The sequence below is a fragment of the Hyperoodon ampullatus genome, assembly GCF_949752795.1.
Source record: "Hyperoodon ampullatus genome assembly, chromosome: 19".
Lineage (NCBI taxonomy): Eukaryota > Metazoa > Chordata > Mammalia > Artiodactyla > Ziphiidae > Hyperoodon > Hyperoodon ampullatus.
This window is the reverse complement of record NC_136932.1, coordinates 14,657,929-14,671,924: the sequence shown is the minus strand read 5'-3', so window position 1 is coordinate 14,671,924 and position 13,996 is coordinate 14,657,929. Positions and strand designations below refer to the sequence as shown.

Here is a 13,996-nt window from a genome sequence, read left to right as displayed (position 1 = left end):
TTAACATGCCCAAAAGCTACAATCATTAAAACCATATGGTTTTGCGGCAGAGATGGGCCAACAGGTGAAGAGCGAGGTCACAGCCCAGAGCCAGGCCTGGCCTCAAAGGAAGACCCCGCACAGAATGCCCGGCCCCTGTGGTCTTGCCTGAGACCACACACCAGAATAACTTCAGATTGACATCAGTGAGTCAAATTATAGCATCTGAGAAGAAAATAGATAAATATCAGGCTTCTCAATGGAGAGGGGGTTTTAAGCTAAAAGCAATGGATCAATGGGTTTGGCCACATAGAAACGTATGTTCCATAAAAGCCCCAAATTAAAAGGAAACAACAAACCAGGACGAATGATTGACAGAAAATTTGTCAAGGACTGATGTGACTACTTTTGGGGGCACACAATCAGCAAAAACAAAAAAAATACATTAAGACCCCAAAACAGAAACAAGCAAACAACACACAGTCAGCCCACAAACAAGGAAATACAATTTGACTAGCCCACAGGAAAATGTGCAGCCCTGTCCATAATAAAAGAAACGAAATGTCACACCCGATGTCAGCTTCTCGACCACGTGAATTCTTAGAAGCTGGTGTCTGGCTGAAGCCCACACACCAGGACCAGCTGCCCAGGCGCTCTGGTGGGCGTAAGTTGGAGCAGCCTCTGGAAAGCGATTTGGAGACGCGCACGCAGGGCCTGGGAGGCCCGCCAACTCCCAGGCCTAGTGATTCCTGGTCTGGGAATTTAAACGAGAGAGCAGCCTGGATGGCACACAAATCCAGACTAAAAACAAAGGAAGGAGCAAGTTAATGTCACAGGCAGGAATCGCTTCACACAGAGATGTTCCCTGCAGTGGTGTTTATAAGAGTAAAAAACAGCCTAAATAGTTACAATAAAAGGATTCCGTAAAAACAATAGTATATTTGCAAAAGAAGCCATAGAGAGTGAATTTAAGAAGGTGTTTTAAATAAATGAGGAAATATCAACTTTATGCTAATTTTAAAAAGTGGATATACAAGGGAACGGTTGGGCTCAAAGCAAATGCTTGTTATTTGAGTACGGAGTCAAGGGTTCATGGGGTCTCCCAAATATATATACTTCATGAGTTTTGACATATCTGTACACCAAACCCATCAAACCCAACACTTTCAACATGCACAGTTTAGTCTATTTCTATTATGCCTCAGTAAATTTGAGAACAAGAGGCAGGACAGAGAATTGTTTATAAATCCTGATCACAACCATGTTAAAAAAAAAAAAAAACTAACTGGAAGAAAATATCTCAAAATGTGAACAGTGATTGTCTTGGGTGGTAGAATTCTGGGTAGTTAATACCTTCTCGTTGTCTGCAGTTTTCATATTTTCTACAATAAGCATGTACTACGTCTAGAATCAGATATATATAATTTTATTTAATATTTTATTTAATTATCACCCACGCCTAACCCCGTCCCTCTCGTCTTTAAAGACCCCCACGGTTTCACCATAAACAGAATGGAGCCCAGATCCTGTCCTGGCGTCACAGGGTCCTGGGTCTCCACAGGTCTCTGTCTGCCCCCCACCCCACACTCAAACCCCACCTGGGGGAGCCACATGGCTGGAGGTCAGTAAGGTTTCCCCAGGGAAACAATGGGGACACAGAGATGGAAGGTGGAGGTGGCCTGGATCGGCCAAGAGAAGGATCAGTGATTCCAGCCATCCTCAGGTCAGTGGACCCACTCTGAGGGGCTCTGTCTTTGGCCACATCTGGCGGCCAGAGTGCAGGAAGGACAGCAGGTTGTGCCTCATTCTGGGTCCCGGGGTGGCCCCTGCACCCTCCACCTCCTCAGCCACCCCCTTCACTGTCCTGGGCTAGACGCCATCCTCCTCCCAAGTGGACCCAGGCTTGGCCTACATCCCCTCCTGACCCCATCAGGGCCCCAGCTCCTACCCTGGTCCCCAGCTTCTTCTGGGGCCCCAGACCCCGATATCCACCTGGCCCTGGCCCTTCCCTTGGGTGTCCTGGAGCATCTCAAACCAAACCCAGCATGGAGTCCACGTCCCCCTCAAGGCAAACCCGCTCCCTGGGTCCCTCCCACCCCCTCCCCAAGTGGGAGACCCCAACTGTCTCTGGATTGCTCATGCCCCCTCCCCACGTCCAGCCCTGCTGAGGACACTGAGCTCCACCCCATGGCCCAGACCCTGCCCAACCTCCTCGGGGGTCTGTGGTTTCCCGGAGGTTCCTCACCCGGGACTGAAGCCATCTTCCAAAAGCGCCACCCACGAGCCCCCTCCGAGCCCCCTCCGAGCCCTCTACCTGCCTGCCTGCCCACTGCTGGCCATTCCCCCACTGCGCCTTCATCCTCACTGGCCCCTCGGCCTGGCCCCGTCCCAACATCCCCAGGAGCCTGAGACACGCGGCACTCAGGAAGCATTTCCAGTCATCCCCCTCCAGCCTCAAGGCCCAGTGCCTCGGTCTCCCAGTCTGCTGGGAGGGGCCGCATGCTGCTGCTTGGCTCAGCAGCCACTCTGAAGAATAAGTGAGCCATCTGAGCCACTAGGACGCCCATGATTTTTAAAGCAGAAAATAACCAGTGTTGTTGAGGATGTAGGAAAAAGAGGAGCCCCCGCACAGCTGGTGGAGAAGCCGTGGGCGAGTCCGACGGCCCCTCCACGGCATTGCATGGTCCATCCCTATGGAGTGTCCAGAACAGGCGGGTCCAGGGGACAGGGGCCGGGAGGGGTACTGTAGTGGCACAGGGCTTCTTTTTGGGGTGATGAAAAGCCTCTGGAACTAGAGAGGTGGTAGCCACACAACACTGTGAATGTACTAAATGCCACTGACCCGTACACTTTAAAGGGGTTAAATTCACGTTATATGAATTTCGCCTCAGTTTAAAAAGATGTTAAGCAAGTGGTCTGACACCCGTGGAGACCGAGTCAGGGGTGTGCCAACTGCTCACTGCTCCCCCCAAGAGCCCCTTTCCGATCTGCACCAGACGCCCATAGCCTCATCCTTCACCCACTCCCTTGGGGCGCTGCCCAAACCCTTCTGGAACAAAGGCCACTTCCACAACAGTGAGGGTCCTGGGCGACCCCCCATCGCAGCCAGACACCACAGGGAGCCCACTCCTCGACCAGCATCTCTGCCGGGGGTTGGGGGGCTCCGAGGCCAGAGCACCAACTGACTCCCTGCTACAGCCCCGTCTGGCCCTTGAAGTTCACTGGATGTTCCACCCTAATGTCGGAAGTCAGGTGGAGCACGGCCCCACCCCTGCTACTCAGGACAACACACAGGCCAGGACTCCATCCACTCGTCCACCTTGTGCCCACCTACCACCAGGGCCCAGCACCCTTCCTGGCCCCCAACTTGTTCCCCTGTGGAAGGAGGGGAGGTCTCAGATGCCCCCTGTGGCCGAGTAGCCTTGAATACCCCCACGGGGTCATCCGCCCCAAGTACAGCCAAAACTGCTGTTCTGGGCGCCTGGCACCCGCCTGCGTGCCCCCACCTAGTACCGCACCTAGTCCAGGGCCGGCCACAGGCTCTGAGGCCCTGAGGAGCTGCTCCCGTGGCTCACACCGAAGCCCACGGCACCACGGCACCGCATGAGGGAACAGAACAGCCGGCCCAGCCCCCATTGGCCTGCAGTTCCAGTGGGGGCAACCAGGCCCTCCGAGGGCCCCTGCCCAGCCCAGGCAGTGAGCCTGGCTCCCAGCGAGACAGCCACGCCCCCTGGTATTCCCAGCGCCCCAGCCAGCCTGCCTGGTGCGGATGCAGCCGACGGGGGCTCACACCCAGGGTCACCAGCAGGCCTGGGGCGGGGCCCTGGCAGGGCATCGGAGGGCATCCTGGCACCAGTGCCTCTGCCCAACAAGCCTGCCTGGTGATGCAAACAGGATCTTGTGCAGGAAGAAGCTGTGCAGCCTGGGTGGGCGTCTCTGAGTTACGAGGCCGAGGTGAGCGGACAGCACGAGGGGCAGAGCTCTGCGTGCCCAGGCCTCCAGGGGCCCATCACCTGTCCCCTGCTACTCCCACCTCCCAGCCCGCAGCTGGGGCAAGAGTCTGCGGCCTCCCCGGACAGAGGGCCAGCAGGAGAGGCAGCCAGACCCCCATGAACCATCCGGAAGGCGGACCCAGCGCTGAGGGGCCCGTGGGGCAGAGTTTCTTGGCAAATGTTTGCCCAAAGGCCCAGACATGGAAGTTCCCCCGGAGAGGAACAGAATCCTCTCGGCGGAGGAAGGGAAGCAGGTCACTGGACTTGTGTGGCACCTCCCAGGCAGGACCCAGGCCCACCCCATCCATGTCCTCACTCCTCCCCCAAATCTCTGAGGTCAAGTAGAGAAATGAAAGGACGCTGGCGACTGAAATCAGAGCCCTGATTGCTCGGACGCACAGGTCGCTTGGGCCCCGGCACACCCGCCTCCCCGTGGGCCTCCCAGGATGAAGGCCGCAGCTGCAGGATGCCCCCATCCCAAGAGCTGGCGCTGGGTGGGGGCAGTCACGGACGGCTCTCAGTCCCAGCCCGTCACCCCCACCAGGCTCACCCTGACCACCTCAGAACACAGCTCTGGGCAGGGGTGCAGCCACCCAGGCTCCACCCCAGCAGGTGAGAGGGGCCGGAGACACGTCTGCGTGGGGAGGCTGCGCCCCACTGACCCCACCCCAGAACCTTCCAAACCTCTCCACCTGCAGTCTGGATGTCCTAATGTACAGAGACAGGTGTGGGTGCCACCTGCGGCGTGGAGTACAGACAGCGTTGGGGCCGCATGGGGCCGAGGACAGCACTGGGGGAAAGGGGCGGGCAAGCAGGCATCCTGGACAGTCTCACACCCCAAGGACTGAGGGGAGGGCTGGAAGGTGGAGGGTGCTGCCTCCGGGGGAGGGAAGCTCAAGTGTCCGGCGGCTAAGTGGCCGCAGCCATTCTGCCGGCCTAAGTGTAGACCCGGCAAAGTCCAAGGACACACAAACAAGCAGCTGGGAGGCCCCCCCCAAGGCCCCCACGGACACACAGGTCACGGCAGCCGCCTACACAGGAGGGTTCTTTCCCCGACCCCAGACCGCAGACCCTTGGCAGGTGGCTGGACGGCCGGCGTGGTCGGAGGGGGGTGTCAGCCCCCCGCCTGCCGTCCACAGGGGGTCAGGAACTACACCATCACCCAGAGCCTAAGAGGGGAGCCCGAGGGCTCTCACTGCCCAGCGGCAGGGGAGAGCCGGGGGCCTGGGCCTCCCCCCGGAGAACCAGAGAGGGGACACACTCACACACACGTCCTCACACAGGTGCACTCATATGTTTACACGTGTGCTCACCCACTCCCACACACACACTCCCCCCACATCCTCACCCGCACTCAGACCCCTGCACACATGCTCACACTCACACACTCCCAGCACACACATCACACCCACCAACATGCACGCACTCTCACACCTCTCACGCCAGGAGACATGCTCTCATACGCACTTCCAGAAGCACATGCTGGCAGTATGGGTTTGGAAACCCAGCCCGGTCCCCCTCGGGCCAGGACCAGCGCTGGACATAAACATAGTCGCCGTGCGGAGCAGCAACAGAAGCAAGTGCCACGAGCTCAGCACCAATGAGTGACATCCCTTCTGCTGGCGTGTGACAAGGCCGGCCTGGTCGCCACCAACAGAGGCCCCTTGACTCTTTCCCAGGAGCCCCAGGACCCACCCCCAAGGCTAGTCCTGGGGCAGGGTGGGCACCCAGGATGTCCTCAGCCCTGGTTGGCCCCCCAATCCCTGGTGACCGAGCAGCCCAAGGGACACAGCAGGAGTGGTTGGGTGGGGGGTAGCTGGGTGAGAACAGGGAAAAACGTGCACTACAGTACCCGTCTCTCCGTTCCCGGGGCCGCTCCCACCGACACCATCTCATCTGCACAAACGGCCTCCCACTTGGCCCCCAGCCTCCGTCTGCCAGTCCCTCCATGACTTGCACGTCCCTCGGCCCCCATTCCCTGCAGGGGCTTGAGGGTGACCCCCTCTGGAGGACGGGACCTGCCCATCCTGTTCATCTGAGGACCCTGCCCTGATACCTGCTGGGCACGGGGTCGCCCCGAGGATACTGAGCTGATTGAATGAGTCCCTCTCACAAGCATGGGCGGGGGAGCATCGGGGGAGCAGCTGTGCAGAGGCCGGAGGCAGCCAGGCTCAGACCCACCCAGGAGAAAACCTACAGATGCACGGCTAGACCCAGGAAGCACTGCAGCCAGTCAGTTTCAGACAGGACTTGCAGGGCCGCCCATCACAAGGAGGAAAAATAAAGCAGAATCCGATGCACTGGCTCCCACTCCAGCACCAGCTGCTGAGGGGCGGGAGGGCAGCCCAAGCCCAGAATTTCCTGCCATCCTGGCCTCCAAGTTTCTGCCTGGAACCCAGTGCGGGCAGAGAGTGGGGTGAGGTGGGCTGGGGAAGCACGGCAGCAGGGGCAGGGCTCAGGTCAGGTGCGGCCTCAGCCAGGGGCAGGACTGTGCAAGCCCTGGCCCCGCCCTCCCTGAACAGACCCCACCCAGAGGCTCCCTCCAGGGCTGAGTGGCCCCAAGAGGGAGCACGACCATCCCTCTGGGTCATTCATCCCCAGGGGCCAGAAACTGCCTCTTGAGGATGCCTGCCTCACGCCAAAAGGATTCCAGGCGGCTTCCTGGGATTAACAAGCTGGCCTACACCCCTGGTTTGCTGGTAATGCTTAACAACCGGCTCTCTGGAAGAAAGAGACGGAGGAGGTTTCTGACGTGGAGGCTTTGCAGGCTCCTGGGGCGCAAATTCTCCCACCACAGCCCATCTCAAGTCACCAACCTGACGCCACTGAGCACAGGGGTTGGGAAAGACTCGCCCCAGCGGTGCCTGCATACGCTGCCCCAGACCAGTGAGACGGCTGAGATGCGAAAGCACCAGCCCTGATGCGTACCTCTGACCAAGGGCTCAGTTCCAGAACATACAAATAATACCCACAGCCGGGCAGGCCTGGCTCACACGGGGAATCCCAGAAGACGACTTCAAATGGCCAACAAGCCCCCAGAAAGGCACCCAAGGCGTCAGGCAGCGGAAAAGGCGAGTCACGCCGTGGCACTGCAGGAGCAGGGCCTCGATGCCGAGTGCTGGGCAGGGGCCTGCGTGTCGTGGCCCAGCCCTCGGCATCCACGAAAGCTGCCCCCAGACCCAGGCCCCCTCCCTATGTTCCCGTGATAGAAAACGGAGGGCCCGTGCAGAGAGACCCAGACAACCCTGAGCTGCACTCCTGCAGGTAGGAAACGTCCAGACAGGCGATCTCCAGAGACAGGAAGCACGTGAGAGGCTGCCGGTGGGTGTGCAGCTTTCACAAGGGGGACAAAAGTGTTCTGAAATAGTGGTGGTGGCTGCACACTTCTGTACATACAGTAAAAAGCACTGAAGTGTACACTTGAAATGGATGAATTATACGGTACGTGAATCATATCTCAATAAAGCTGTCAGGAAAAGAGGGAAGAGATGGCGTTAGGATGCCCGGAGCTGGGCAGAAGGCAGTGTCTGTCGACGGCTGCGCAGAGAACCTGCCGTTTCGCTGTCAACAAGGAGTGACCTCGGGCATGAGGCCGAGCGCGACCAGCCAGACTCCTTCCTAGGAGCATGCTGTGCGGGCGGCGTCCCCCAAAAGTGGGATTCCTTCTTCCCAGGGGGGTGCCCGGACAGCCAGGTGGGCCTCACAGCAAGTGGAGCCGAAGCACCTGCCCGGGACTACAGGCAGCTCCACGCAGACAGCCACCAGCCCATTACACAGTCACCACACATCCCTCTACAAGCGACCGCCTGCCACATCCCACCGTGAGAGGCGACCGGGGACCCGCCCCGGCCTCCAGATGCCGGCCAGCATCCTGGGCCCCACCTCACACACCCTCTGTGGCAAGTGACCCCCAGCTGCCCAGCACCACCCACTGCCCTGGCCCTGCCCATTCCTGTCCTGCCACTTCCTCTGGCAGAGCCAGAGCAGGGGCTGGGGACCTCGCGAGTATGAGCCCCTGTCCGCTCATGCCCGGTCCCAGGGCTGGCAGTGGGAGAGCCCACACCCTCCCAGAAACCCCCACATACCTAGCTCTGGCGGCCGCTCCCGCGTGGCTCCAACTGCTGGTCTAACTCCAGAGTCACCCTCAGCAGACCTTCCCTGACCCCAGGGCACCCTGGCCCCTGCCCCCAAGGCTGACCCTGGCAGAGGAAGGCAGGGACCCGGCGTGGACGCTGCCTACTGCGACAGGCCAGACAGGCTGCCTGGGAGCTGGCTCTGGCCCGGCGTCCGCTGCCCTCATTTCCTCTGCTGGCTTCCTCTGCCGGGGGAGGGGAGGCCACGGGCCGCCTGTCCTGCTGGTGCTGGCTCCTCTGCAAGATGCAGCTGGACGCCGAGAGCGAGGCCCCAAGGTGCCCAGATGAGGGCTACCGGCCTGGGCCACAGCTGCCTTCCTATCACTGCGGTCCAGTGAACTCACATGTTCTGAGGCGCCTGCACATGTGTTACCTTGCTTTCCTCCAAAGACACGTCCAGGTGGGTAGGGCTGTCCCAGTTTACACAGAGGAGATGGAGGCTGACATGAAGGCAGAGGCAGGCTCGGCCCCAGATGAGGCCCCGTGGGGCTCAGAGCCGCCCTGCAGGAGTGTCCTGGGGCAGTTATCGCGACATGCCACAAACTGGGGCCTTAACGCACATTGAGTGTCTGATGTTCTAGAGGCTGGACGTCCTGCACGAGGGCCACACTCCCTCCGGAGGTCCCGGGGCACAACGCTTCCTGCCTCTCCCAGCTTTTGGAGGCCCCAGGCCTTCCTTGGCTTGTGGCTGCATCAAGCCCAGCTTGGCCTCCATTGTCATGTGGCAGGGGACATCCTCCTCTCTCCTGAATCTCCCCCTGCTCTCTTGTGAGGACCCAGCCATGGAATTAGGCCACCTTAATCCAGGATGGCTTCATCTTAACTTATTACAGCTCCAAATGCCCTGTTTACAAACAAGGTCCCATCCTGAGGCTCCAGGTGGACATGAATTTGGGGGGATGCTATTCCACCCATGAGCCCTTGACCTGGGGAAGGTGGAGAACAGGGAGGATGGAGAATGGGCGGACATGCTCAAGGGCAGTGACTGCAGATGGCCGGGTGACAGTGGGGCAGTCCTCCAGGGCCAGCCACCGAGAGGGACAGCTCCAGGCTCCTCAAGCCTCAGGCCACCGGGACCCGGTGACTCAGCCCATCAACTGAAAGGAGAGCAGGGGTGAGGCTGAGGGCCAAGGGTGGGGCGGGGGATCTGGCTCCCCTCAGCCATGACCTTGACCACCCCCCGCAGGAGACCACAGCACCCACGGCCCAGCCCAGGCTCGCACACAGGTGAAGGCATCTGTGAGCATGTGCGCATTCGTGTGTGTTCACGCGTGTGAGTGCCTGCGTGAGCCCGGGCACCGGCGCATGTAAAGCTACCCAGCGTGAGGGAGAAGCAGCCCCTTTGTGAGAAGAGCATAGGCTGGTTTCCTGGAGAATGTGCTAGAATGCAAAGAAACTGCCCAGGAGAGGACTGTGACCTCCCTCCTGCCCTGAGCTGGCCCATACCCCCAGACTCAGCCCGAGAGCCACAGCTTCCACCTCGGGGCCAGCCTTCTTCAGGGCGCGGGGAGGGAGTAACGCCTCCCCACCCAGCCTGAGTCGATCTGGGGAGGGCCTGGTGGAGGGGACGGGGGCGGGTTGTGTCAGGCAGCATCTGCCTTCAGCTAGGCCCCATGGGCAGCAAGGCAGCGAGCGGAGGGCCACCAAGTTCAAGAACCACTGCCAGCAGGTGTCCGTCAGCCAGAGAGAGGGACCCCCAGGGCTGCAAAAGCCCATTCCTGGGGGCCTCTCAGGCTTCAAGTCCCGAAGCGCACCTGTCCCCGTGCAGGATAGACCACGCCCGGCTGGAATGCCCTCCCTGCGCCCTGTCCCCCAGCGACACCTTCACCCTAAGGTCCGGGCGTGCCCAGCCCTGAGCTGGCACCTCGCACACATTAATGCTGGTGAGTCGGCTCCCAGTGGGGCCAGGCGCAGGGTGAGGACGCGGGCAGGCAGCAGCACGTGACCGGGAGGCTGGGGGCTGCCTTGTCTTCCATGAGCTTCCCCAAACTCCAGGTCCTGCCAAATGGTCCACGGTGACCCCTGCCCCAGGGTCAGCCTTGAGTGGCGCTCCCTGGGGACTGACCCTCACCCAGCGTTCCAGTCACCCACATGTGACCCTCAGGAGGGGACAACACAGTAATGCCCACCTACAGGTTAAGAAACAGAGGCACAGAGAGGGCCATGGGATCAGGGAGGAGTTGGTCCACTACCTGCCCCACGGGGTCCTCAGAAGCTCCAGGCCCCCAGGCTCAGGACTGCAGAGCTCTGACTGAGGCCTACACCTGGCAGGCACCTGCTGAGGGCCTGGGCTGCACCCAGTCCACCCGGGGCCGGAGAGGGTAAGAAACAAGGGCAGCTCCCTGCCTCAGAGCATTCCAGCAGGAGAGACAAACCCCCTCCCCGCCCCTTAGAAGCCACACCTTCCCCCCACCAGCCAGACCCAGGTGCTCCCGACTCCCACGGGGCACCCTCATCACCCCTCAGCTCTTGACTTCCATGCCCCACCACCTGGTCTCCCCAGAGTGAGGTTTCACCTATATGGGGCTGAGTCTCAGAGAGGTTGAGTGACTGGCCCAAGGCCACACAGTGCTGAGGTCACAGGGCTGTGACTGCCCAGAAATCCCCCAGGGTCACCCATATCCTAAGGAAGAGCTGGACTCCAGAGGCAGCCCTTCCGGATGCCCGCCTGCGCCGGCCCATCGCCCCAGGAGCACATGCTGGGCCTGGCCCCCTCCAGCGGCCTGCCCTGCCCTTATCTGATAGGTGGTGGTGGCCCAAGCAGGAGAGGAGTTTAAATGAGGTCTCCCAGCCCCCAGGCCTCACTCAAGCATGTGCCTACAGGCTGAGCCTCAAACTCAGCCCCCATCACTCTCTACATAACCGCACCACTGTCACCACCTCTGTGGAGAACTGCCACAGGATCTATGACGGACGCAGAGCTGGCAGTAGGCAGCAGACCTGGCCTGGTGACATTGTGAGGACCCTTTGCCCGGGCCAGGCCCCTCTGTCCATCCCTGAGTGTTGAGTGACCACAGAAACAAACTCCGCGACAGCCACAAACACGACTGTCCCCTGCCCTCCAAGTTTGGTGGACCTCAAGCAGGGTTCCCCCCTTAGACAGGAGCCAACTTCAAAAAGAACCATCTCTCCCCACTTTGGGGACAGGAAAGCCACGTGCCACTGTGGCCTTGTCTCCACACCTCCCCCCCCCCCATAAGAGCAGTCTCTGTTCATTGAGAGTCAAGTTTTCACCAGGCGCTTAACCGCTAACTGAGCTTGGGGTAGGCACAGCTATCCCATTTTACAGGTGAGAAAACTGAGACTCCAGAAGGCAAGGGTGGGCAGGGGGACTCCAGGGGGTGGGAGCTGGGCTCTGAACATTGGGCATTTAGCAGGAGGGCAGCGGATCCCACCCCCCCCAATGCCCACGTGGGGGCCAGCACAGAGTCCTGCACCCCAGCCAGCAACCCATCTCCACCATCCAGGGCGGCCCCTCCCACAGTGGGGCAAGTTCTCCCCTTCACTCCACCTGCAAACAGATCTCCCCTTGCCTCCTGACAACTTTTTTCCCTTGTAAGTCCTTAAACTGACACATTATAATTACATTGATCACAGCTGTTTACAGGAACACTTGCAAGAGAAGCCAAGCTCAGCTGTCTCTCTAAGATGGGAGAAGGGTCTCGTGCTGGGACACACGGGGTGTGTGTGTGGTGGGGGGAGGGTACTGAACCCACACAGGGCAAGTCTGGGCCCCACAAAGAGTGCAAGAGGCAGGGCGTGGGGGAGGGCGTCGCCATCCCTGGGTCAGTCCTGGCACACACCCCGCCACACTGCCAACGGTTCCAAGGCTGGACCCTCACTCCCCAGCAGCCACACTGCATGGAGCACCAGCTCGGAGCCAGCAGGACACGTGTCCCTAAAGGTTGTCTGGGCCTGGGACTGCTCAGCAGGGCCACCTCCAGCCCCCACCCTCAGAGCCCAGCCAGGGCTGTCGCTGCCAGATTCTGGGCCATCCACTGGTGACTCCACATTCTCCAAGCTCCAGGAGTTGCCTTGGGAAGTCATTTCTGAGCCAGTGATACCCACACCCTAAGCCCAGCAGAGGAACCTGCTGTCAGGTCCCCTCCCCCAAGAGCAAATGCCTTCAGATGGGGCTGTACCCAGGGGACCCCGTGCATCACTGCATGAACTGGACCCTACTCCAGGGAGGGAGACCCAGGAGAGCCCGTCACGTGCTCACCGGGCTTTGTTTTGGCTGGATTAGCCTGTGCCAGAGCCCCAGTGACATGTGAGTAGGACTCTGGGCCCTTCGGCCAAGGCTCTAGGGCAGGGGTTTATCTCCCACTCAGGCCAAGGAGGGGGGTGGTGAGACCAGTGAAGACAGAGGGAAGAAAGCCTACCACTTCCTGGTGACAGATGCGATGCAGGCCTCCAGCTGCCCCTGGTCCCTCTGCCCACCCTGGCCGCCCACAGTTGCCAGGAGGTCAGGCAGCCATGGGTAAACAGGCTTCCAGGGCCGCCAGCCTGGCCCCACGCCCCCTACAGCCAGCTTGACAGCGCCACCTGGGCCTCTCCCTGACCGTAGGGCCTGGGAATCCACTGAGGCCCATCTCTTCCGAGCCTCTGCTCAGTGGGCTCTGTCCTGTGGGTTGACCACTGCTCCCACCTCCCCATGCAGGCGACTGGGTGGCCTGGCAGGGCTCCCCAAAACCAGCTCCCAGCCTGGGGAGATGCCTCCCATGCTAAGACCGTAGATCCACAAGGGGCCATGGTCACCTGGGCCTGGGGGGGCGACATTCCCACACCTCCCGGGGGCCCTTAGTCCTGGCCACCTCCTCCCCTGGACACCTGGGGCCAACACGGGCCCTCCTGCCCGTTACCTGAGACGGAAGCTTCCACAGAGATAGGGGCAGTGCCCCCACTGCCCACCCCCGCTGCTGGAGGCCTCAGCCGTGCAGGTGCCAGCCCCAAGGCCTGCCCACCTCCGGGCTTCCAGGGCGTCCTGCGGGGAAAGCCGTTCCTTCTGCGGCTCCACTCAGAGTGGGGAAAGGGTTAACTTCCATGCAAAATAGGAAACCGGGGGCTCTGGAAGCATCATGTCCGCAGTCAGGCAGGTTAGGGGCAGCTGCAGCGGGCAGAGGGCTGGCAAGGGGCGCGGCCAGGGGACTCACCGGGGTCGAAGTGCGAGCTGAAGGCGAAGCTGGGGTTGAAGAAGGACGACGACATGGCCAGGGCCAGCAGCGCGTCTTGGCATCCCCCGGCGGGCGCTGCGCTCAGGACGCCCGCGGCCCGCGCCGCGCCATCATCCGGCCGCCGCAGGTGCGAGCGCGCCTTGGCCGCCGCGCCCGCCCAGCGCCCACAGCCGCAGCCGCGGGGCCGGCGGGGTGCGGGTGCGGGTGCCGGTGAGTGCGGGTGCGGGCGGCGGCAACAGACGAGGCGCCTCCCCCGGCCGGCCGCGGCGCCGCGGGGCTCCCGGGCTGGTGCAGTCCGAAAACACCGGCGGGAGCGCGCGCGGAGGGGGGGCTCTCTACACGGCTGGGGGGGCACGGAGACGCGCGGTGGGGGTACCCGAAGGCTGGGGGGGTACGGAGACGTGGGGGGCACGAAGGCACGAGGGGGCACAGAGACGCAGGATGGGAGATCCGGAGACGCGGGGGTGGCACGGAGAATGGGGGGCGCCGGGAGGCGGAAGGTGCTGGGGGAAGGGGGCGGGGAGGGGGATACTGAGGCGCGGGTGGGAGCTCAAGAGACGTAGGATGGGAGACCCGAAGGCTCGGGGGCACAGAGGGTGGGGGAGGGTTGCTCGGAGGCGAAAAGTGCGGGGGGGGGGAGGGGGCGGGACGGAGACTCAGGGAGGGGGCACCTGGAAGCGCGGGGGTGGGCAGAGGCGTGGGGGGAGGAGCGGGAAGG

At 61.4% G+C, this 13,996-nt stretch overlaps 1 protein-coding gene across 1 annotated transcript in view; it reads right to left on the bottom strand.

Annotated features, from left to right (window-relative positions):
• The window catches only part of AATK (apoptosis associated tyrosine kinase), a gene marked incomplete at both ends in the record, with an annotated part of 38,146 nt that extends 24,834 nt beyond the window's left edge, over positions 1-13,312 (bottom strand). Inside the window, one exon of the mRNA XM_079726394.1 lies at positions 13,258-13,312. Coding sequence (XP_079582520.1) covers positions 13,258-13,312 — 55 coding nt within the window. The remainder of the gene's footprint in view (positions 1-13,257) is intronic.
• Between the last annotated feature and the right edge of the window lie 684 nt (positions 13,313-13,996).